This window comes from Prunus mume, linkage group LG2, assembly GCF_029339155.1.
Source record: "Prunus mume cultivar Tortuosa linkage group LG2, ASM2933915v1, whole genome shotgun sequence".
In the NCBI taxonomy this organism is placed as follows: Eukaryota; Viridiplantae; Streptophyta; class Magnoliopsida; order Rosales; family Rosaceae; genus Prunus; species Prunus mume.
In genome coordinates, this window is record NC_142699.1 from 19,662,578 (window position 1) to 19,687,097 (window position 24,520).

The window sequence follows — 24,520 nt, forward strand, 5'->3', positions numbered from 1 at the left end:
ATTTGATAAGCTTCCAAAGTACTACAAGGTATATGGCCATTGGGATCATTGACAAGAAAAGCAAATTTTATAGTAGGTGAATAGGAATCCAATCTTGGTTGCATAGCTTTCTATGTATCAATAGCCGAATCAATTTTTTTTTATTTTCTAATGATTGTAAAAGTGGAATCATTCATGTGTTGGGGTGTCATCAAATTCACAGAGAGAATGAGGCAGTAGTCATGGAAGACAGTGGTGGGGGATCACTGTTGATGAAACGGGTGGTTTTTGGGTTTTTTTATTTCTAAAGTTTTTTAAAAATCTTTTTAATTTTAATTTTAAAGTAAATATGAGTGTTGAATCCAGTTGTCAAAAAATAATACATATGGCGAATTTTAAGTGAAAGTATCACCAGCTAACATGTGATACCGTACTATTCTATAATTTCAGACCAAATAATTTATTTTGCAGTATTAGTATGTTATGGTTTAATAAAAGCTTTTATTTATAATTTTTATATAAAAAGTGGTCAACTCATGGGCCTGCTGCCAATAACCATGGCTCAACTCGTCAGAGGCTCATTCAGTCGTTGGTTTGCAGCCCACAAAGGCAAGGCTGCAGATTGACCCAACCCAACTAGTTGACAATCAGCAGCAACTCTACTGAGTTGGGCCGACCGAGTCAGGTTCCAAGTCATACGGTTTGTTTTGGTTGTCAAAAAGTGATACAGTCAGACGCGGCAAAACCTGGTCGAAAATAGAGCCAAAATCGTAGAGATGATCAGACAAAGAAGCAGCAGCCTCACAAAACCCCTCATAAACCTCTTCCGCTTCATAACAACCGAGTCAACTCAGACGCAACTCGCCACCCCATCCCCATCCTCATCCCCAGTGAACCCAGCCCACCTCCTCCGAGTCTGCACCATCCTCTACCAGCAGCAGAACTCGCCCGAGTCACGCCTCCACTCAAACCTCAACTCGTCCAACTTCCAACTCACCCATGAGTTCTTCCTCCAGGTCTGCAACAGTTTCCCTCTTTCATGGCGGCCCGTCTATCTCTTCTTCCTTTACACCCAAACCCACCCCAATTTCACTCACACCACCGTCTCGTTCAACAAAATGGTTGACGTCATCGGCAAGGCCAGGAACATCCAGCTCCTCTGGGACATGCTCCATGAAATGGGACGACGACGTTTGGTGAATGATAAGACTTTTCTTATTGCTTTAAAGACCTTGGCCAAGGCCAGGGAGTTGAACAAGTGTGTTGAATTTTTTCATGTCATGAATGGGTATGGGTTTGATTATAGTTTGGAGACTTTGAATAAGGTGGTTGAGAGTCTTTGTGGGTCTAAGCTTGTTGCTGAGGCCAAGTTCATAGTTTTTAAGTTGAAGGAGTCGATTGGGCCTAATGGGGTTACGTACAGGTGTTTGATTGAAGGGTTTTGTGATGTGGGTGATTTGATTGAGGCTTCAAAGATTTGGAATTTGATGGTGGATGAAGGGTTTGACCCGGATATTGGTGCCATTGAGAAAATGATGGAGACCCTTTTCAAGACGAATCGATACGGTGAGGCATTGAAGGTTTTTCAGATGATGAGGGTGAATAGGATGGATGATTTGGGTCTTTCAACTTATAGGCTTGTGATTGAGTGGATGTGTAAAAGGGGGAAGATTGAGGAAGCTCATGTGGTGTTCGAGGAAATGCAAAAGAGAAGGATCGAAGCAGATAATTCTGCATTGGCTTCACTGGTTTACGGCCTTTTAGCAAGAGGTAGAGTTAGAGTGGCATATAAGATTGTGGAAGGGATTGAAAAACCGGATATTAACGTGTTCCATGGGATGATCAAGGGCCTTTTAAGGTTAAGAAAATTGCGTGAAGCAACAGAAGTGTTTAGGGAGATGATTAAAAAGGGGTGTGAGCCTAACATGCACACTTATATCATGTTATTGCAAGGACATTTGGGAAAGAGAGGAAGGAAGGGATCGGATCCTCTTGTGAATTTTGATACCATTTTTGTTGGTGGTCTGGTTAAGGCAGGGAAGTCACTAGAAGCCACCAAGTATGTGGAAAGAGTGATCAAAAGAGGACTTGAGGTGCCTAGATTTGATTATAATAAGTTTTTGCATTACTACTCAAATGAGGAAGGGGTGGAGATGTTTGAGGAGGTGGGGAAAAAACTGAGGGAGGTCGGGTTGGTTGATTTGGCGGATATTTTTCAGAGATACGGGGAGAAAATGGCCACGAGAGATAGAAGAAGAAATAGAGCAGTAGAGCCATGAAGAGAGCTTGAATGTGCTCTTTAATTTACTGATATATGAGATCAGGTTGTAGTGAGTTTGAATTGATGATTTCGAAGACATACTTTATATTGACCTTGTCCTCTTTAAATTTACCTGGGTGGAATGAAGAGAGAGAGAGAGAGAGAGAGAGAGAGAGAGAGAGAGAGAGAGCTGACATGATCTAACTTCAAGTTCATTGAGAACGGCCTAGAATCAGTTGAGAGCCTTCGGAAACTGTGGCAGAAGTACAAGGTTGATATTGCAGTATATGGTTATGTGCACAGTTATGAAGGGACGTGTCCCATTTACCAGGTAAACCACAAGTTTTATGCATTGTATAGCTGTGCCATGTAAATTGCACAGTGTGCTAATTACTGAGGCATAAATATACTCCTTGACATGTTTTGTAAACTTACTCCAGGACCAATGAGTTTGCAACCAAGACATTTTGAAAACTTAAAATTAAACTGTCTTTTTATTTCCTTCTGCAAAATATTTGCACCAACAAGGAGAAGCACCTTTATCGTTTGGCATGGTTTTCAGTTCATCATCGTGTTCTGTTTCATTGGATGTAGAGGTTCGTTGAATGTTGTGTACATAACCATGCTTGGCTCCTTGCATGATAAATGATTTATTATCCCTTTCAGTGCAATATTCAATTTCCTTTCAAAAGATGTGTCAGCAAAACAAAAATCCTTTCATAATAATATTTATAATTACTTTTTTTTTGTAATGGGAAAGCCCCAGTCAAAACAGGGGATTTGGAATGCCTAGCCATATGATGCCATTGAGAGCGCATAAAAAAAAGTTGTTAAGCCTGGCAACCACCTAACAGCGGCAACATTTGCTGAAAATGTTAAAACTGTGAAGGCAGAGCACTGTTTGCTGCAAATGGGAGCACGGTCAAATCTTCTTTAGATTCCGTAGTTGTTGCTATCGCTGGAACTCACGAACCCATCATCTTCAGCTGCATCACTCTCCCCTTGAACTACAAACTAAATCTTAAATCTTTTTCTTTCTATTTTTTTTTTCCACTTTCTGTGTTTCAAGTTTGTGGCTTTCCTCTCTTGTTCTTAATTCAGTTTCTTCTTCTGAGATTCTTGATTGAATTATGATGCTGTGTGTGATGAAAGAAATAAAACTGGTTTTTGCAAGCCTTGAAAAAGGCAAGTTCGCACGGGGAGCAGCCTCTTTCAAGAATTTGTATTCATAAGGAAGGCAACCTTTGCTCTTCATGACCTTGCTTATATTCAAGCCTCACCTACAGTTGTAGGATTAAGGGTAAGCCACCTCGATGATTTTGTCCCATCTCTTTGTCAATATTTGGCACTCCTAATTGAAAGGGAAGTCTGGTTTTGATTGCCTCTTATTGTTCAACTGTGAGTGAAGGCATAACTTATTGGGCTGACTGATGGGTTTCTTTCACTGCAGAATGGGTTTCATTCACTGGAGAATGGGTGACGTTGGGATTTTGTTCTGCAAAACCCATCAGTTGATGATTGTATTGGGGTCTTTTCTCCTGCTAATTTCAGGTAAGTAGATGTTCTTGCATTGCCCTTCTTCCTGAATTTGGGTTCAGTCAATACTTTGACCTTTTTAGAATGATTTTCTTAAAGTAATTTCCTTGGTGCTTGTGGTTAAATTGAATGGTGCGGGTCTGATTTAAAGCAATTAAACTTCATCCTTTTCAGTGCTTCCACCTGCTGCCCTGAGGAAAATCCAAGATTTTCTATCCCCCATTTTTGTGTTCTTCACCTATCAAGGTTGTACATTGTTTCTTGCCAGAGTAAAAAAAGGAGCTACAGAACAGAAGTGAGTGACATGAAAATAGTATGCTTACGGCCCTGAGTACAAAGTACAAAGACACCGGGAAAGGTTTCTTAAGGCTTCAGCTGAACAACCAGAGATGGGACTTGGCCCTATTCTCTGGTGGTTTATTGAATGTATTCGCTGAAAACTGAATCTTGATTATATATTCTGCAAGGTCATGTGGTAACTAGTTTGTCTTGCGGACCAAGTAGTAAAGAACTCGTTGTTATGCTTGGATTTGTTGTTTTGTTTTTCTTTTTTGAAGGAGAAGATTAGATTATCGAGTGTTTTAGGTACTGGCACATACAAATTGTGACTCCTTCTGATAGCAGCAGCTTGATGGATTATATTATACAAACTGAATCATATCCACCACCTACTTGGGGTGGCTATGTGATGTATTTTGCATTTGTCACTAGTCTTCAAAAAATGCCGTGGGTTTTAGTTACTCAATCCTATTGCATGCCTAAAATCGAGAGAGAGAGAGAGTTGTAACTTCAAATGGGCCACATCAGGCACTTAAAACAAAATCCTATTAGTTGACTTACAAGAATGAATATAACAATCTCACGGAAATAGTGAAATATACTCCTTAATACTTTCTCACAGCCGCAATTTCAAAATAGGGAAAAACATAAACAAATAGCAAAGGTATTTGTGTCACCAAAGTAAATAACAAAATAGGGAAAAACAAAACAAAATAAATAAAATAAAAAAAAGACACAACAGGACAAAACTCAAAGCATCTGATCTGATCTATCTGATGATGAGATTTTGAAAATATGCAGAGCTTAGTTTCTAGAACAGAGGAAGAAAAATGAAGTTGAGAGAGGATAGAGAGATCATTGAGAAGAGAGAGAGCGTTTGTTACTGCGCAATGAATATAGCAATGCACACGCTCTCATTTCATTCCAACGGAATTATCCCCTTTACAATGAATGGAAAAGAGCATATTTAGTCTTACAAAATGTTCAGCAATGTGAGCTCTACCACTTGGCATAAATCTAGGACGTATAAGTCCTCCAATATGATAGCATCTAAGCCTTACACTTGTCGAATTATGGATTAAACCAGAAAACAATTTATATTTCAGCATTCCCTTCTAAATTGTTAATTGGTTTAACTCCAAGTAAACCTCTCAAATACTTGAACCGATCCTTAGGCAGAGCTTTTGTGAAAATGTCAGCCACTTGTTCTTCAGGACTTGCAGTACCTCAAGTCCAATACATCTTCTTTTTAAGGCATCTCGAATGAAGTGATATCTGCGGTTGATATGCTTGGTCTTTTGATGGAAATCAGGATTTCTGGTCATTGCAATGGCAGAAGTATTATCTACCATCAATGGAGTTGCTTCTGTCTGCAATTCACCAAAATCCTCTAGCCCAAACATCAACCATATAGCCTGAGTAGTTGTTTCACTTGCACTGACATACTCAGCTTCAGCTGTGGAGAGAGCAACATTGTGTTGCTTGACAGATGCCCAGGAAAACACACTACTTCTAAAAGAGAAAGCATATCCTGAGGTGCTCTTCATGTCATCTTGACTTCCACTCCAGTCACTGTCGCAATATCCAATTAATATAGCTTCTTTTCCTTTTGATATTCAATACCATAATCAATTGTGCCTTGGATATACCTCAAAACCCTCTTAGCTGTTCCATAGTATTTCTTTATAGGACAATGCATGAACCTAGCTAATAAGCTACCTGCAAACATTATGTCAGGCCTTGTAGCCGTTAAATACAACAAGCTTACCACAATCATTCTCATATGCAGGATCACTTCCATCATCTTTGCATTGCTACACATGACATAGAGCATAAATTCTTGCTACTTGTGGAAGTATATAAAACTAGCATCTCAAGGTTTTGAAATTGAGCAAAGTGAGGGTTCATGATGATGAGCCACCAGGTTCTTTCCCATCTTTGAAGAATTTGCAAGTGGACATCTCGTATGCTTGTGACGAATCCTTGCAAAAATTCTACCATAACTATCCTATTCTTGAGGAGTTGGGAACGGAAGGAGAATTGGACACATTTCCTAATGTCAATTGTCAGTTCAGAAAATCTCAAAGCACTATACATCAAGCTGCAGTCTAATTATGATGATGATGAGGAAGAGATATAAACCTTTAAAATTGAGGCAAAGAATTTGGCGAGCCTTTTCATTGACAAAGACATATTGACAGATTACGAAATGGAAGAATTGATATCCCTGGTTGAAGGCAATATTCAAATTAGGTGGGAAGATTACCAATACGGCATGGGTGGTAGAATATTCTTTAATAATGTTTTCAAGATAATGAGGGGATTGACCTATGCTAGGATCCTAACCCTAGGTGAAAGGATCACTGGGGTAAGACTGATTTCATTTTAGTAAACTATTTGGGTAAATCCCAAATGATGGAACTCAGGGAACTCTAGAGAACCTTTTTTGTAAATCCCAAATAGTTTACCAAAATGAAATCAATCTTACCCCAATATTCCTCTCACCAATGGTTAGGGTCATAACATGGGTCAATCCCCTCATTATCTTGAAAGCATTATTAAAGAATATTCTACCACCCATGCCGTACTGGTAATCTTCCCACCCAATTTGAATATTGCCTTTAACCAGAGATATCCATTCTTCCATTTCGTAATCTGTCAATATGTCTTCGTCAATGAAAAGGCTCGCCAAATTCTTTGCCTCAATTTTAAAGGTATATATCTCTTCCTCCTCATCATCATCATAATTAGACTGCAGCTTGATGTATAGTGCTTTGAGATTTTCTGAACTGACAATAGACATTAGGAAATGTGTCCAATTCTCCTTCCGTTCTCAACTCCTCAATAACAGGACAGTGATGGTAGAATTTTTGCAAGGATTCGTCACAAGCATACGAGATATCCACTTGCAAATTCTTCAAAGATGGGAAAGAACCTGGTGGCTCATCATCATGAACCCTTACTCTGCTCAATTTCAAAACTTTGAGATGCTGGTTTTTATATACTTCCATAGGCAGCGGGAATTTATGCTATATGTCATGTGGAGCAATGTAAAGGTCCAGCTCCTTCACTTGGCGGTCAAGAGCGGCCCGAATCAGATTGTTGATTGCAGAATGACTGGTGCATCGGTCACACTTAAGGATGAACTTATGAAGTGGAAAAGGCGCAGCCATCGGGTGGTGTAGATTTGAGTTGACAATGGTGTAGAATTGTGACAGGACCCACCCCGAATTCCTCGTAACCCGAGACGAATCTCGTGGAATTCTCGACATCACCCCAATGTCGAGCCCATTCTGAAACTATATCCTCTTTTCCCAAAAGGAATAAGGGCACGAGACTTTCTACCGAAAATTCGCAAAATCTCCCCTGTAGATTGAACATTTCCCAAAAATTTCAACATGCATAAAACATATTTAATATCACCAACCGACAGCATACACAAGATAATTTCATGCAATTCACAAACTTGGCCTCCGACCTTCAAATCATCGGTAACCAAACTACCAATAAGGTCCTTAAGCCAAATAGTACCTTAAACAAGGCAAATATAAACTCACACATTTATGAATGCCAAATGCAATTTCCATCATCTAACTTCCTAAATATCCAACATACGAAGTTTTAGCCTCCTAACACGACTGCATCTCATTTTCGCCCAAATTTCAGGACCAACGACAAGGTCCGAACCAATCTCAATAAAATAACATGAGTAAAATTTAGCTCGCGATGCACCTAGGCACTACCCTAGGTCGCCTACGCACTTTACTAAGGGATCAAGCCACACGTAGTTCTTTCAACCAAATCCCGGTTCCAATAACAACAATCAATAACAGTAATACAAAACAACAAATTCTACAATTTATCCCTTTCCCTTTTCTTTAAATCACAACTTATCAATCACAATCCTTTTGTAACATTTTCTTTCCTAACATAGTATAACAACCCTTAATTCATCTCTTTAATAATCACATAATCTCCCTATACGTCGGAAAATCCAACATCACTTATGGGGTCTGTCAATACGCCGGAAAATCCTACGCCACGTGTGACCTAACAATTATATCATAATCTCCCTATACGCGGGAAAATCGAACGCCACGTATAGGGTTTGTCCAACGCCGGAAAATCTTACGCCACGTGAGACCTAGCAATCATATCATTTCCCGATTGAATGTTACTATTATTATTATATACAAATTTCTCAATCTTATGCCCAAAATCTCTTTATATATATATATATAAATTTCTAATATTTCAAAAACCTCAACCACACTATAGCATCCAATAACCCCCCAGTTTAAAACAATAAATTAATATCCTAAATCCTACATAATCAACGTGACTCAACTAACGATCAAACCTGTCACTACGGTCATTTTAATCCTCCTGGGAAGGTAAAACTATCTCGGAAGACTCATGGTCAACCAAGGGTCAAACTACCCAAACTTAGTCAAACGGGCCCACAGGGCCCGCGACCTCCCAATTCTGATCTGAAAGTTCCTATGGGTTATGCAAGGTTTAGGATACACGTCCTAAAAGTTTGGTCCGAATCGGATGGTCGGATCGCTCGCGATCGCTCGATCGGACGGTTATTATGAAACACAAACTTCAAGTTATTAAATCGGAACATCCGGGGCTCCGATCCACGATCCGTGAATTCCTACACGATTCTATGAGTGCCTAGATCAACATATTATAAATTTAAGACTATCCAACAGTTCAAACCTATCGAACCCGGATAACGCACAATATGCGATATCCGATCGACGATCAAACGATATCTAAATTAAAATCCGAGCACACCTATGCACTCGTGAAGACAAGGAGATTACATCGGGACAAAATGCCCATTTTCTACAGTGCCCACGCGCCGCCACACGCGCCGGCAGCGCATGGGTGTCCGAAACAATAACCTTTCGCCGAAAAAACTCAAAATCACGACTCAAGGCTCCTACCCTAGATAAAACACCCCAATTGGAACCACTTTTGTTCTTGGACCTACCCCAAAAACTGACCGGAATTGGCCGGAATCGCGATCCAAAAACCGGCCAAAATCCAATTCGAAAATCAGACAATCTAGGCCCAAAATTGATGCAATCCTACCCAACCATCAGCTAGATCATGAAAAATAGGTGAGAAAGCATACCTCACTTGCCGGAAATGGTGGCCGGATGACGGAGAACGAAGTCGGAGAATTTCAAGCGAAAACCGGCAGTTTCTCTTTGATTTTCCGGCCAAATCGCGGCGGCAGGAGGCGGGACCTGGCTGGGGTTGGAAGAAGACGGAGGCCCGGTCATTTTGGTACAGGCCCCGTCAGCTTTAGTGGCCGGATGAGAAAACCGCCGGCCAAAACATGGCTGGCTGTGGTGGTCATCGTGAGGAGAGAGAAAGGCTGAGCGGGGTGAGAGAGAGAGAGAGAGAGAGAGATCAGATTTTTATGAAACCCTTTTTGCAAAAATTACGATTATGCCACTGATAATATTTTGCTCGTAACTTCTTCGTTATAGCTCAGATTGCCTCACTACGTGTCTACGGATTCATCTCACCATGCTCTACGCAACGGTGCAATCAAAATTCCCAAATTCCTTCACGGTCAAAAAGTCAACTTTAAACTTAATAAAATATTATATGGGCAAAATGATCTTTTAACTGAATAAATTAATATTTACCAATGTATTTAGGACCGGGTCGTTACAAATTGATCTTGGTCGACTTGTATTGAGTTGTCAATGACAGGGACTAGGGTCCATATGTTGTCCATTTTGTGGAAAGGATGCTAGTAGCTACCGCATCCTCGATTGGCAGGAAGGAAAGGATACGAGAAAGAAGGTGATGAGGCAACTGGCTAATCCTATCTTGGCCCCGCATGATAAGCATAATTCTGATAATTTCCTGAAAGAGGAACACCAACAAATAAAGTGAAATGGAGATGCTGGAAAACAAAAGTTGGGTAGATAGATAACTCTGTGGGAGATGGGATATATCCTTTGCTACCAAATACAACAAATATTGGTGAACAAAAGCCAGGTAAATAACAGCATTCAATATCTTACCTCCTCTAAAATCAAAACTAAATTGAACAAGTTACTGGAATCAAAACTAAATAACAGCACTCATTATTAAGTAACTAGAATAAAAACTAAATAGAACAAGTTACCAGAGATTAGGATTTTCAGGTCACATTGCTAGTGTTATAGTTGGTTTTATGACTAGGATTAGCTTTAGCGGTAGCCATTGGATCTCCTCTATCTATTACTATTACTTCTGTGTAAACTCTGTTTGTAATTGTTGTACCTTATTGACTGTTAATAGTATTTTGTTTCGCATTGGAAAAAGGAAAGAAGGGATTTATGTTGATATCACAGCAGCTATGTGTTTATGTGTGTAGTATTTGCCCCAGCCCCTAAAAGATGCTTCCTCAAATCAAAGGCATTCGAAATTGTTTTGTCTGTGCAAAATTATTGCCATTACTGTAGCAGGCAATCCGGCTACAGAGGTCAGTCGTCACATACCAAACTCCACTGTTTCCACAGGAACAGGATGATGGCAAGAAGAAGTAGAAAGAAGATTGTCCTAAGGTTCCAATGACCTTGAGATATTGATCGGGGAGAGCAGAAGGGAAAGGGGAAAGGGAACCACCCTTCTTTTCTTCAGTGCATACTGCATACATTTAAATATTCTTTCGCACTTTGTTTTAACAATTAATAAGAATTAAATAAAAAGAGGGCAAAGCCCAAGAACAAGTACAAAAAGCCCGGGAAATAGCTTAAAATGCCACCCATTTCATAATTTTAACTAAAAATACCACCCCTTCCTAATTTTTTTACAACTACTACCTATAAATATAAAATTATTGTCCACTTATTGTTCCCATATCAGTTTTTCAGAAATTGGCTTCTCTCTCTAACTCTCTTGGCTCTATCTCTTCGGTCCGTCTCTCTCCCTCGTGTACCTCTCTCTCTTCAACACAATCGTCTTTCTCCCTCAACGGTGGCTGTTCATCCAAGCGTAACTCCATCGTTGACATCTACGAGGTACTGTTCATAAACCTTTTCTTTGAAATTTGGGGTTTTTGTGAATTTGGTTTATGGTGTATGGATTTGTATGAAATTGGTTTAGGGGTTTCTCCAAATAGGGGTTTCTCTAGTCTAGGGTTTGGAATTGATGAGATATCTAATATGGGCTTCAGGTTTTCCTAATTTATTTTTCTTTATTGTGATTGTGATTTTAGGTAAGGATTGGGTGATGAGTTTTTATTTTGGGTCATCTGATATGGTTTTGAGATTGGTTTCATATCTATGATTTTGGGTGGTGGTTTTAGTCGAAGAGTACCATGTGTATAGGAGGACAAGGAAAATGGCCAGCAGTGAAGGCCAAGGTTGCAAAAATTTAGCTCTTGCAATAATTGCAAGGGATTTAGCAAGGAGGAGCTTTCATCAAGGTGGTTGCTGCAGCTCTTAACCCAGTTGATTACAAGAGGATGTTTGGGTATTTTAAGGCCACTGACTCTCCTCTACCTGTGAGAGTCTCTTTCTCTTTCATTTTATTCAGAATTGGGTTTTAATGGAGGAAGTTTTGTCACCTTGTTATGTTTCTATTGCATGTTACCATTTAGCATGTTCACTGTTACTAGTAAACAGCTGGGCTGGCAAGTGACAAAGAATGTAGAAAGAATTCTTGTTTTTTGAATTAATTTGTTTTGCAGACTGTTCCAGGGTATGATGTTGCTGGTGTGGTGGTGAAAGTGGGAAGCCAAGTAACAAAGTTTAAGGTGGGGATGAAGTATATGGGGATCTCAATGAGAAAGCTGTGCAGAACCCAAAAAGGTTTGGGTCTTTGGCAGAGTACACTGCTGCAGAAGAAAGAGTTTTGGCTCTGAAACCCAAAAATCTGAGTTTCATTGAAGCTGCTAGCCTTCCCCTGGCTATTGAGACTGCCTATGAAGGGCTTGAACGAACTGAATTTTCTGCTGGTAAATCCATTCTTGTTTTAGGAGGTGCTGGGGGGGTGGGCACACATGTTATTCAGGTAAAGTAATTTTATTTCTAATACCAAAATGTCCTGAGGCTATATATACCACAAACTGTATATGGAATTAAAGTGAAACCATTTCCACTAATTTGGGCAGCTAGCAAAGCATGTTTTTGGTGCTTCCAAAGTAGCAGCAACTGCAAGCACTAGAAAACTGGAGCTGTTGAGAAGCTTGGGTGCTGATTTGGCGGTCGACTACACCAAGGAGAAGTTTGAGGAATTGCCTGAGAAATTTGATGTGGTATATGATACAGTTGGTAAGATTCTTCATTCTGGTTTCTTTAACAATTCGATACATGATGTCATCCGTATAAGGCATGCACCCACCAACAGGGGAGTTTATTGGTTTATTTATTTACCAGGAATGAATCAAAGACTCATATTATTTTATGATGTTTTTCGCCAAAAAAAAAAAAAAAAAAAAAGGGGAGTCTGATAGGGCAGTGAAGGCAGTGAAAGAAGGTGGGAAAGTAGTGACAATAGTATCAGGTCGTGCAGCAGCACCACCGGCAGTCCATTTTGTACTGACTTCAACTGGGACTGTATTGGAGAAGCTGAAGCCATACTTGGAGAGTGGGAAGGTGAAGCCGGTGCTTGATCCCACAAGCCCATATCCCTTTTCCAAGACTGTTGAAGCATTTGCCTACCTTGAAACTTCCAGGGCTACAGGGAAGGTGGTTGTGCATCCCATCCCATAAGAAAGATGATAGAGATTGTGCAGGCAGGCAGGCAATCAGACAATTTGTGAGTTATTTGTAATCTGCTGGTTGTGTAAACTTAAAGTGTTGTAACATGTAATAATGGGGATGTGAGATGCTTATATGTATTATATATGAAGTTGGGAGTTTTGCATGTGTATATGGGCTTGTGAAAAATAAGAAAAATAAGAAATTAAACTTTTTCCAAGTGCATTGTTATGAGACAGGATTTGTAACTTGTTCTCTTGCTCTTTCTGTTTATTTTGGGCTTCTTCTTTTGTTTCATTTCATTTACTTAGCTTTAATAATTGGATGATTACAAGATGAATTTGTATCAAGTATTAATACAACAATTACATATATGAAGATTAAGACGAACAACATATCGTATCACCAAACATAATCAAACCACTAAATGTAATCATCCTTTTCTTCAACCCATCACGAAGCATTTGCATATTTATTAATACCTTCCTTTTTTTGTAACCACCACCCAAACCACCTTCCTTTCTTACAATGTCTTAAGGTGCAATTATAATGCACATGACTGCCTGTTTTTGAAAGGCACGTTGTTTCTTTCTGGTCATTATATAATAGCAATATTAGGCCAATATGCATACACTAGAGAGGCAATATTAGCGCAATATAACGGCAATACAACAGAAATAACATCACAATATACATGCAATAGGGTTACAATATGCATACAATATGTATGCAATACAAAGGCAATATTAGTACAATACACATCCAATAGGACAGCAATATTAAGTCAATCTACATACAATACACACAACCATTACAGACTACAATTTAGACATGCAAAATAAATCGCCACCGAACTCTAACAATTTAGACTACATTTTATTATCTTTAAATCTGTCGTCTAATACATTCCCAAGTTGTTACATTTAGGTTTTTGTTTCCTATGATTCTATACAACGATTTTAACTAGAAAACCAATTATAATGCTTCATTAACGAATATATATGCTCAAAAATTATTTCTTTCATAAAACTTGAAAATTCAATTGTTATTACATAGTCAACCAATCTTTGCTCTATTACATACATACTTCCTACTTATAATTATAAATAATGGAGAGCTCACAAATTCTACTAATTTGATCTTCACTTCATCAATTTGTTCTTCGGTGTATGAGTTAGCTCTCTCTTCTTGCACATTTTCCAAGCTGTTCTATTCTCCTCCCGTGTAGCAATATCAGCAACAAGAAGTTATCTACAGATCTGAAATCATAACTGCAGATGATTCTCAATTAACAAAGAGGAAAACCATTTTCTTTTATAACTTTGGTTCTGAAATATATAACAAAATGCAAATTTGAAGGGGCTCATAAAATATTTTGTGACTAACACACTTGCATTTTCAGTTCTTTTAAATGATATAAAGGGATTTTTTCAGGGCTTCACAAAGAAACATACCCATGTCTTCAAAACTGTTTTTGCAAGATATCATACATGCAGTTTTAAATGTTTCTATCGCTAAAGGTATGTGTCAAAGGAAACCCAGGTCTGTATCAGCAAGCCCAACTAACTGCCACATAAGTTCACCTCTATAGATGCCCCACTTCTGCCTTAAGCCTATGCACATTTTTCACACCAATACATCACATGCTCCCAAATCTGCTGAACCAAAATCTGTATATAAGGACAATATGGTCTAAAAAGATTCAAAACTTCTTCACAAGATAACTCAATCATGAAGAAATAAAACTAGGTCTGGAACAATACACTTCAGTGGATTTCAATATGAAGAAGGCACATATTCAGATGAAATTGAGACAAGCACACAAGGTGCTAGGCATAAATGACTACCAGAAATGAAACAGAGATACAAGGCAATGTATTACAAACCAAAGTAAGACCAGAAAGACCCTGGACAGGAATAGGTTGTGATCTACGCTGGGTATCTCCAGTTCCAAGCTGTCCATATTCATTGTTACCCCATGCCCATAAAGTACCATCCTCTTGAAGAGCCAAATTATGAAATGCCCCAACTGCAATGAGCTTCACTGCATCAAGACCTTGTACTCGCACAGGTGTTGAAATTTGTTTTATGAAAATAAGAAGAAAAGTTCACAGAGCATTCTAGGATAAATAACAGTCCCTTGAGTTCTCAATTACAACTATGCACGTAACTATTAACGTATGAAACATGTTTGATATAGTACAACCCAGAAAGTAGGCTGCCATCAAAGGAGTGCTTGAAAAGAAATTGATATAGTCAAGTCTAAGGGAAACATACATGTCTCCTGGAGGCCACGGCTGACCCCAGGTCCATACTTGCCCATCACGTGTAAGTACCACAGAGTGAGTACCCCCAGCAGCTACCTGTGATGTAAAAATCAGAAAATGTAAAACTTTATGGAAAAAGATGTCACTTGAGAAACAGAGGCATCCCACATCCAAAAATTCGTATCATGCAGGTCAATGTTCTACTCTTTGACATTTGTAACTCACCTGGCGGACTACAAGCTTCGGTGCACAGCACTGAGGGATCACTATATCCCTTCTCAAAGGTCTACCAGCGTTCCACTACTGTCCATACTCATTTCCACCTGCACAACTTTGGTACGCTTAGAATGATAAAAAAGGTAACCTCTGGGGTCTAGTTCAACACTCTCAAGAGAACCAAATAAAAGCCCTACATGGAAGCAGAAGAAATAAAATATCCTAGATGTTGTTATATACATGAATTAAAAAGCAACCATCTTTTGGTATCCGGCTTAAAAGAGTTACATTTTGTTCTTCTATTGGATTCTGAATAATCAAAACAAGATAACCCAATATTATGCAATAGCTTCTTATCCAAAATATTCACGTTAAACAAAAAGAGAGTAAAGAGAGCTCGATTAAATACCCCAGGCGTAAGCACGGCCTTGATCATCAACAGCCAAACAATGCCATCCACCAATAGCAGCCTATATTTCAAAACATCCACTAGTTAAATTCGATGAAAACTTATGCAAACAATTAGCTATTTCCAAAGCCAAGCATGGTTACGATGATATGTGAATTACCTGAACAATTTTAACATTGGCAAGAGCTTTAACTTGGCTAGGAATGTTCTCAGTTTTGGGCTCTGGAGGGTGCCCCAAGGTTCCTATTTGGTTCCAACCCCATGTAAACAACTGGTACCCAGTTCAATTCACAACACACAAAATTACAACAACAAAATAAAGTATCCAAATTTCAGTAAAGCAAGACCCAATACTTAAAAAAGTGCAAAATACACACAAATACAAGAAAAGGGTAAGAAGCAAAAGAGTGATAATGACAAAGTAAAGAAGAAGAAGAAGATAAAGGGGGAAGGGGCCCACCTTGCCATCATCGCAAATGGCAAGAGAGTTTCGGCTACCAGCGACAACAGACCGGACAGTCCTTGACTGGAGGGCTTCGACAACACATACCCACTCCTTCTCCTCGTTGTTCCCGATTCCCAATTGTCCATCTTCACCCGAGCCCCTGTGTATAGTAAGACAAATAGAATGAAACGTGTTTTACTCTCTGTGTGTGTCTCTCTGTGCTTCACCAACCAACCAGAATAGCACAATACCACAATAGCATAGTGAAAAATATGAGAGAGAGCAGATAGATACCAAGTGACAATGGCAGCATCGGATGCCATTTGAACCTGAAACAGTGCTTGAATTGAAGCAGGGAGACGTTTATAAACTAATAAAACTATAAACTAGAAAGAAACCATAAACCTAGCAGAGAGAAAGAGAGAGCGGAGCACTCTGACTGTGTTTATCAATATATCATGGGAAATAGCTTAAAATGCCATCCATTTCATAATTTTAACTAAAAATACCAATATCAAAATCATATCAGAAGACCCAAAATAAAAACCCATCACCCAATCCTTACTTAAAATCACAATCACAATAAAGAAAAATAAATTAGGGAAACCTGAAGCCCATATCAGATATCTCATCAATTCCAAACCCTAGACTCTAGAGAAACCCCTAAACCAATTTCATACAAACCCATAAACCCTAAACCAATTTCAGAGCAACCTCTAAACCCTAAAACCCTAAACCAATTTGGAAGAAACCCCTAAACCAATTTCATACAAATCCATACACCATAAACCAAATTCACAAAAACCCCAAATTTCAAAGAAAAGTTTATGAACTGTACCTCGTGGATGTCAACGATGGAGTTACACTTGGATGAACAGCCACCGTTGAGGGAGAAAGACGATTGCATCGAAGAGAGAGAGGTACACGAGGGAGAGAGACGGGCCGAAGAGATGGAGCCAAGAGAGTTAGAGAGAGAAGCCAATTTCTGAAAAACTGATATGAGAACAATAAGTGGACAATAATTTTATATTTATAGGTGGTAGTTGTAAAAAAATTAGGAAGGGGTGGTATTTTTAGTTAAAATTATGAAATGGATGACATTTTAGGCTATTTCCCAACAAAATAATGCAGCATGCATATAAATACACCCAAAGCAAATACATAAATAAAATAATAATATTCCATCTAGCATTAAATTATTAAATGATAAAGAACAAAATAAAGCTGCCAAAAGTTAATATTCGATCTATATTTTAAACGTGAGCAAGAGTAAAACAAGCCGTCACCTGATCGTGCTTCCAAATTAGCGGCCACCGTAAGAAGAAGCGCCCCCTTTGCTTTTCGTTATCGTCTTCTTTTCTATTTTCTTTACTTGTACAGAATGAACAGTCGACAACCCTACAAAAGCTCCGGATACCGCACATTCCACAAGATACACCCACGTGGACGGCCAGAGATATACCTTGTTTTCTTTTTCTTTTTTTATTAAAGGTTTTGGATCCTTTCTCTAGCTGCTAAATGTTTCTAGAAGAATTTGGTGAAACAGTGGCATAGGACATCATGCTAGAGGTGTCAAAGTGCCGGGCCAGTCCCATTTAAACTTGTGCTTTTAAAGTTTTTGTGCTATACCGTGCCGGCCCATTTAGTAAAATCATTGATTCCGGCCCGGCACAAAGCTCATGTCCACATTGAAATGGGCCGGGCTGTGCCCGTATTTGTGCTCGTGCCATACTTAGGCCCAAGAACCAACCAATTTAATTTGAAGTTTTTTCACTTGATTTACTTTCTTTCACTTGATAATTCAAATTATAAACATTAAAAATATAATTAGAGGCAAGAAATGATGAATTATTTGAAAACATTAATCAAAACATCCAAACAATATAAAAGGCGGAGGTCAAAAAGTGTACAACTCCACAAGTCCACTTCAACTTTTCATCTTTAAACAACTTATTATTTTATATGTGAAGAAATGTCTTACTTTGATTATAAGAGAAGCGTATATGTCATATGTACTGATTAGATATCAAGTCTAATGTTGTTAAATTAATTTGTAGTTGATATGTTTAATTAATTAAGGATCCAAGAAATTTCCCTAAAATGAAAGACATCAAATATATGTTTATGATTAAAAAAAAAAAAAAAAACTATATAAACAATTATATTAGATGTCAAATTTTTGCATTTTGACATTTGAGAAAGAAAAAAGAAGTTAAGTGGGCCGTGCTTGAGCTCGTGCCTTGCTTGAAGTGGGTTCGGGCCAAGGTTGGCTCATGTCGGCGGCCCGATCCATTGGACCTCATTTTTATCCTGCCCGCCCAAGATTTCTTACCATCCGAGCACACCATTACTATTTGTGCTCGTGCGTGCCATGCTTCATTTAAACGGGTTGGGCTCGTCTGTCTAGCTCCCGTTTGACACCTCATGCATGGCAATTTTTTTTTAAAATTTATTATTTCATTTTTTCTTTATTAACAAATTGTCAACCTTAGCACGTCAGAGAGTTATGTTATTATTTTTTTAAACAATATATATATATATATATATCAAATACCAAAATGAATAAACAAATAAGACCCAAAAAAGAATAAAAGAAATAATGGATGAATGAATTGTTACAAATGCCTTTATTATTCCATTATAAATCCTTAACAAATTGTTAAACACAGCACGGCAGGAGTGAGTGAGAGAGCATGCTCACTTGTCCAAGGTTCTTGGGATACTGAGCAAGCATGTATGTATAATGTATTACATTCTGTTGCCAAATTGATCATAATCTGCTAATGAACACAAAAACAAGACAGTCTGCTAAATCAGGTCAATGCCTACTTACATAATTTGAATTCTATAAAGATGAGTTACAGATTTGTATGTTGTAACAAGCACACTTATAAAGATGACACTACTACAAAAATTGAAATAGACGACGGAAAAACACCGTCGTTTTTTTCTTTTTCAAACCGTCGTTAAATCAACCGTCATCTTTTTGAATGTCAAACTACGACGGTAATTAACTGTCGTCTATTAGATGTAAAGACAACATTTTTTTGAAATAACCGTCATCTATTAATGTAAAGATGACACTTTTTCTAAAAGAACCGTCGTCTATTAATTTTAAAGATGATGGTTCTTTCTAAAAAACTGTCGTCTATTATATAAAGATGCCGTTTATTATATCCGAAGACGTTGAGTTTGTTTACTAAACTGTCTATTAAATGTAAAGACAACGATTTCTTGAAATATTGTCGTCTATTAACTCTAAGATGACAGTTATTAACTATAAAATTGACGTAATTTTACATTTTAGTTTTTTTTTCTTGTTTCCTATGGTATCAGAAATATATACTCAAATATGTTATTACCCACAGAATACATATATATACTAAAAAATTGTTTCTTTCATAAATAGAATATCAAGAGTACAATAGAACAAAATAAAATCTAAAAAATGAAAGTACTCTAGAGCTACAAGCAAGCCTAATTACAATAATACACCAAAATTCCTATACCTAATTATCCTTCAAGTCCAGTTCTCCATATGTATATAGAGCTATACATTCATCATCACCAATTTTCCTATGCATTTCTTCAACTTTTACCACTAGGAGTAGCTTCGTTAGATCCACTTCCATGGCCTAGGAATCTGCTCAACATGACAGGACCCGTCCGAATTTCCGGAACCCGAGATTTAACCTGCGGAGACCCGACATCACACCCACGCCGGTTTACTCCTTAAATCTACGTCCTCTTTACCATAGAGGATTAAGGCACGAGACTTTCGCAAATTTGCAGAGTCTCCTCATAATTGAACATTTTCCCAAAATTCCACCGCATAAAACGCATTTGTAACCCAACCAAGAAGATGCACAATATAATCTCATGCAATTTATATAAATGGCCTCCGCCTCAAATGATTCTAGCGAACGCCCACAAAGTCTTTAAAATAACTTAATGCATCAAACATGCATATACCAAAATCAAAATCTAATTACGCACACCTTCACTCACTTAGTCCTCAGGACCAATCTCAATTCAACCAAGTTTCAGGACCAACAACGAGGTCCAAACCAATCTCAATAAGACCACCTAAGTGGGGTCTAATCTGTGGCTGCACCTAGTAACTTCAGGCTGTCTACGTACCCTACTAAGGGATCAAGCCACACGTAGCTCTTTCGTATCTATCATGGCTCCTAATATCAAATAAACCATTACCACCACACAAGTACATACATTCTAGGATCTATCCATCACAACTCACCAAACACAATCACAATATCACCCCTCATACGACGGGACGCACCCGGCCTCGTATGGGACCTATCTGCACGCCGGATAAACCTACGACACGTGAGAACCCATCAACATAACACATAATCCCCTCATACGACGGACGACCGCCACGATATGGGGGTCCGCTAACACGCCGGCTAATCCAAATACGCGTGCGACCACACCGGGCACGGCTACATTCTCACCACCCTCACACAATCACATCTCCTCATACGCCTGGGACGACCCGCCACGTGTATGGGTCCAACACTTTCTGCCGCTAATCCAAAGGCGCATGCGACCTCACCTGGGCTCCGGCTACATTCTCATCAGCCCTCACACAATCATATCTCCTCATACGCCGGGACGCACCGCCACGTATGGGTCAATCACGCCGGCTAATCCAAAGGCGCGTGGCGACCACACCGGGCCTCGACTACATTCTCACGGCACCTCACACAATCACATCTCCTTATCGTCCGACGCACCGCGCCACGTACGGGGTCCGCTAACACGCCGGCTAATCCAAAACGCGTGCGACCTCACACTAGGCTGGCTACATTCTCACCACCACACATCTTATCTCCTCATACGCCGGACGCACTTTGGCCACGTGGGGTCCGCTATCACACGCCGCTAATCCAAAGACGCGCGTGCGACCTTACTGGGCCAGCTACATTCTCACCACTCACACAATCATATCTCCTCATACGCCGGACGCACCGCCATGTATGGGTCTCAACACGCCGGCTAATCCAAAGACGCTGTGCGACCTCACACCGCGCTCGCTACATTCTACCACTCACACAATCATATCTCCCTCATACGCCGGACGATCCGCCACGATGAGGATCCGCCAACACGCCGGCTAATCCAAAGACGCGCGGCGACTCACACTAGGCTCGACTACATTCTCACCACCACACAATCTTATCTCCTCATACGCCGGGATGCACCCGGCCACGTGGGAGTCCGCTAACACGCCGGCTAATCCAAAGACGCGTGCGACCACACCGGTCCGCTACATTCTCACCACCACACAATCATATTCCTCATACGCCGGGACGCACCGCCACGTGTATGGTCCGCCAACACGCCGGCTAATCCAAAGACGCGCGGCGACTCACACTAGGCTCTCGACTTACATTCTCACCACCACACAATCATATCTCCTCATACGCCGACGCATCCGCCACGTATGGGGTCCGCAACACGCCGCTAATCCAAAGGCGCGCGCGACCTCACACCAGGCCCGACTACATTCTCACCACCACACAATCTTATCTCCCTCATACGCCGGGATGCACCCGCCACGATGGGTCTGCAACACGCCGCTAATCCAAAGACGCGCGGCGACTCACACCGGTCAGCCATTCTCACCACCACACAATCATATCTCCTCATACGCCGACGCACCCGCCATGTATGGGGTCCGGCAACACGCCGGCTAAACCAAAGACGCTGCGGCGACCACACGCTAACGTCGCTACATTCTTACCACCACACAATCATATCTCCTCATACGTCGACGCATCCGCCACGTATGGGGTCCGCTAACACGCCGGCTAATCCAAAGACGCGCGGCGACCTCACACTAGGCCTCCGACTACATTCTCACCCGCCACACAATCTTATCTCCTCATACGTCCGGGATGCACCCGCCACGCACATGGGTCGCAACACGGGCTAATCCAAAGACGCTGCGGCGACTCACACCGGGTCCGCTACATTCTCACCAGCCCTCACAAATCATATCTCCTCATACGCCGGACGCACCCGCCACGTATGGGTCCGCTAACACGCCGCTAATCCAAAGACGCGCGGCGACTCACACCGGGCTCGCACATTCTCACCACCTCACACAATCATATCTCCTCATACGTCCGAACGCACCCGGCCACGATGGGGTCCTAACACGCCGGCTAATCCAAAGACGCGTGCGACGACTCACACTGGTCCGCTACATTCTCACCACCCTCACACAATCATAGTATGGGGTACGTGGGGTAGTGCGATAGCACTGTAAGCTAACATTCAATCGCTTTATTTACCTTTAAACATCCACACAATTTAAATATACAAAATATAATTTCAAATCTTATATAAACCTCAACAAATAAAGCATACCATAAACTCCCCCAATTATATCCACTAATTTATATCCTAAACCCATAATATCCATTTAACTCAACAACACTCAAGACCTGTCACTAAGGTCATTCTAACCCTCCTGGGATGGTAGAACTACAACGAAAGTCTAGAGGTCAACCCGGGGTCAAACTACCCAAACTTGGTCAAACAGGCCCGCGGGGCCCACGACCTCCAAATTATGATCCGAAAGTTCCTATAGGTTCTACAAGGTCTAGGACACACGTCCGCAAGTTTGGTCCAGATCGGACGGTTGGATCGCTCACGATCGCACGATCGGACGGTAGCTAAAACCCTAACCTAGGGTTGGCATTTTCGAGTATCCGGGACTCCATTTTACGATCCATCAATCCTACATGATCCCGGTAATACCGATCAACATATTATAATTTCAGGACCATCCAACGGTCCACTCTAGCGAACTCGAAAATACGCGATATCGATATCCGATCGGAACTCTAAGCTGTATCCAAATGAGATCCGAGCACACCTACGCTCGTGACATCGAGAGGATTTCAATGGGACAAAAATGCCCTCAGCTTATAGCCCACGCGCCGGCAGGTGTGTCTAAAGCGATATCGCATCGGGAAAACCTCCAAATCGTGAGCCAAGACTCCTACCCTAGGTAATACACCTAATTTGGAGTCATTTTTGTTCTTGGACATACCCCAAAAACTGACCGGAAGTGGCGGAATCGGAGGCCGAAAACAGGCCAAACTTCCCTCTCTTAATCGATCTCCAAAGCGCATAAATCTCCCGAATCTAACCCAGCAGCAGCAAGAACAGCTCGAGGTTCAAGATCCATACGGATCGTCTGGAAATGGTGGCGGATGGCGACAAACGGAGCGGTGAAGTTTCTGTCAAAACCGCGCGATTCCGAAGCTTTTTCCGCGGATTCGGCGGTTGCCGTCGGGAATGGTCGGAAAGGTTGTGGGTGGGCGGTTCAACCCGACGGCGGGTGGCGGTGGTGCACCGTGGTGGCGGCAAGTGGCCAAAACAAGCCGTCGGTGAGCGATGCGGGGGTGTCGCGCAAGGAGAAGACCGAGAGAGAGAGAGAGATGACGGGGCAGTTCCGTCTTTTAACCAAAACCCACTTCAAAATATTTACGATTATGCCACTGAGCTTCATTTGATCATATCTCTCTCGTTACATACTCCGATTCGAGCCCACTACGTGTCTACGGACTCATCTCACCGTGCTCTACGCAAGCGATACAACCGGAATTCCCAAATTCCTTCCGGATAAGAAAATAACTAAAATACCCCTATCCCACGGTTAATTTCTCAATTCCACTTAAATAATTTAAAATACGGTATAAATTTGGGGTCGGGGTGTTACACAACAAGCCAAAATAATGTAATTGTGAGATATATAATCTAGATAACATTACCAATAATGAAAGGATTATTAATATAGGGCTACATAATATAATTACTTAACTTGGAGTAAGAGTAATGCCAACCTGGAGTAAGAGTACTATATTCTCTATTGGATGCTGACTAACTCCAAAAGTTGAGATATAAGTACACAGATTTGGAATATTTCAAGTATCTTGTGACAGAAAATTCATACCATGGTTGTTGGAGGAAGCCTGTATAAGATAACTCTAACTCATATGCACACTTTTCGCGTCTCTTCTCTCTTAATTGCTGCAGAAGTGCTTATAAAAGCACATATTAGAACCTTTAGAAAAAATAATAAACAGGAGCATGCCCATGTAAACATAACCTTGGTTTAATTACAGTTTATTTCATTTCCATTCTGAGTTTGCAAACATGGATTAGACAATTTCAAGCAAGCAAGAACCATATAACAAGCTTTGACAAAAAAAGTAACATATAACAAGCAAAACATAGAGCACACTGGAGTATGATAATTACCCGTCGGGCTAGTTTTGCAGGATCAACAAGTTGAGCATGATCACCTGCAAATCATAATAAAATAAAAAAGAAAGCAGAAACGTTTTACGGACAACAGAAAGTAATGTTGAAAAG

The 24,520-nt window shown here is 40.4% G+C and overlaps 1 protein-coding gene, 1 long non-coding RNA gene and 2 pseudogenes across 8 annotated transcripts; 2 read left to right on the forward strand and 2 right to left on the reverse strand.

Annotated features, from left to right (window-relative positions):
* Positions 1–712: 712 nt before the first annotated feature.
* LOC103321472 (Pentatricopeptide repeat (PPR) superfamily protein) lies at positions 713–4,089 on the forward strand. 5 transcript variants are annotated; one of them, XM_089045795.1, is made up of 4 exons: positions 713–2,570; positions 3,000–3,539; positions 3,648–3,790; positions 3,950–4,089. In XM_089045795.1, exon 1 carries the CDS (start codon positions 756–758, stop codon positions 2,256–2,258), a length of 1,503 nt encoding a protein of 500 aa, XP_088901921.1. In that variant the 5' UTR covers positions 713–755; the 3' UTR covers positions 2,259–2,570; positions 3,000–3,539; positions 3,648–3,790; positions 3,950–4,089. The 5 variants fall into 5 exon arrangements, 4 of the variants coding, with proteins under 4 accessions (XP_088901921.1, XP_088901920.1, XP_088901922.1 ...); XM_089045794.1 differs by having other exon boundaries at positions 3,690–3,790; XM_089045796.1 differs by having other exon boundaries at positions 3,711–3,790.
* Positions 4,090–6,912: 2,823 nt separating this feature from the next.
* LOC103336158 (2-methylene-furan-3-one reductase-like) lies at positions 6,913–12,991 on the forward strand (annotated as a pseudogene). The gene is made up of 5 exons (XR_016123546.1): positions 6,913–7,230; positions 11,475–11,573; positions 11,760–12,082; positions 12,183–12,342; positions 12,512–12,991. The product of XR_016123546.1 is annotated as a 2-methylene-furan-3-one reductase-like (transcript).
* Positions 12,992–13,773: 782 nt separating this feature from the next.
* Positions 13,774–17,508, reverse strand: LOC107881432 (ultraviolet-B receptor UVR8-like; annotated as a pseudogene). The gene is made up of 9 exons (XR_016124071.1): positions 17,395–17,508; positions 16,947–17,093; positions 16,403–16,437; positions 16,124–16,268; positions 15,824–15,934; positions 15,664–15,724; positions 15,264–15,361; positions 15,049–15,134; positions 13,774–14,042 (listed from the first exon to the last, which is right to left on the reverse strand). The product of XR_016124071.1 is annotated as an ultraviolet-B receptor UVR8-like (transcript).
* A 1,980-nt stretch (positions 17,509–19,488) lies between these two features.
* Positions 19,489–24,050, reverse strand: LOC148919797 (uncharacterized). The gene is made up of 2 exons (XR_016124072.1): positions 23,989–24,050; positions 19,489–19,751 (listed from the first exon to the last, which is right to left on the reverse strand). It is a non-coding gene; the product is annotated as an uncharacterized LOC148919797 (long non-coding RNA).
* Positions 24,051–24,520: the final 470 nt, after the last annotated feature.

Bases quoted from the DNA above. Each gene is read 5' to 3' on its own strand.
- LOC103321472 (XM_089045795.1), top strand. From the start codon at position 756: ATGATCAGACAAAGAAGCAGCAGCCTCACAAAACCCCTCATAAACCTC.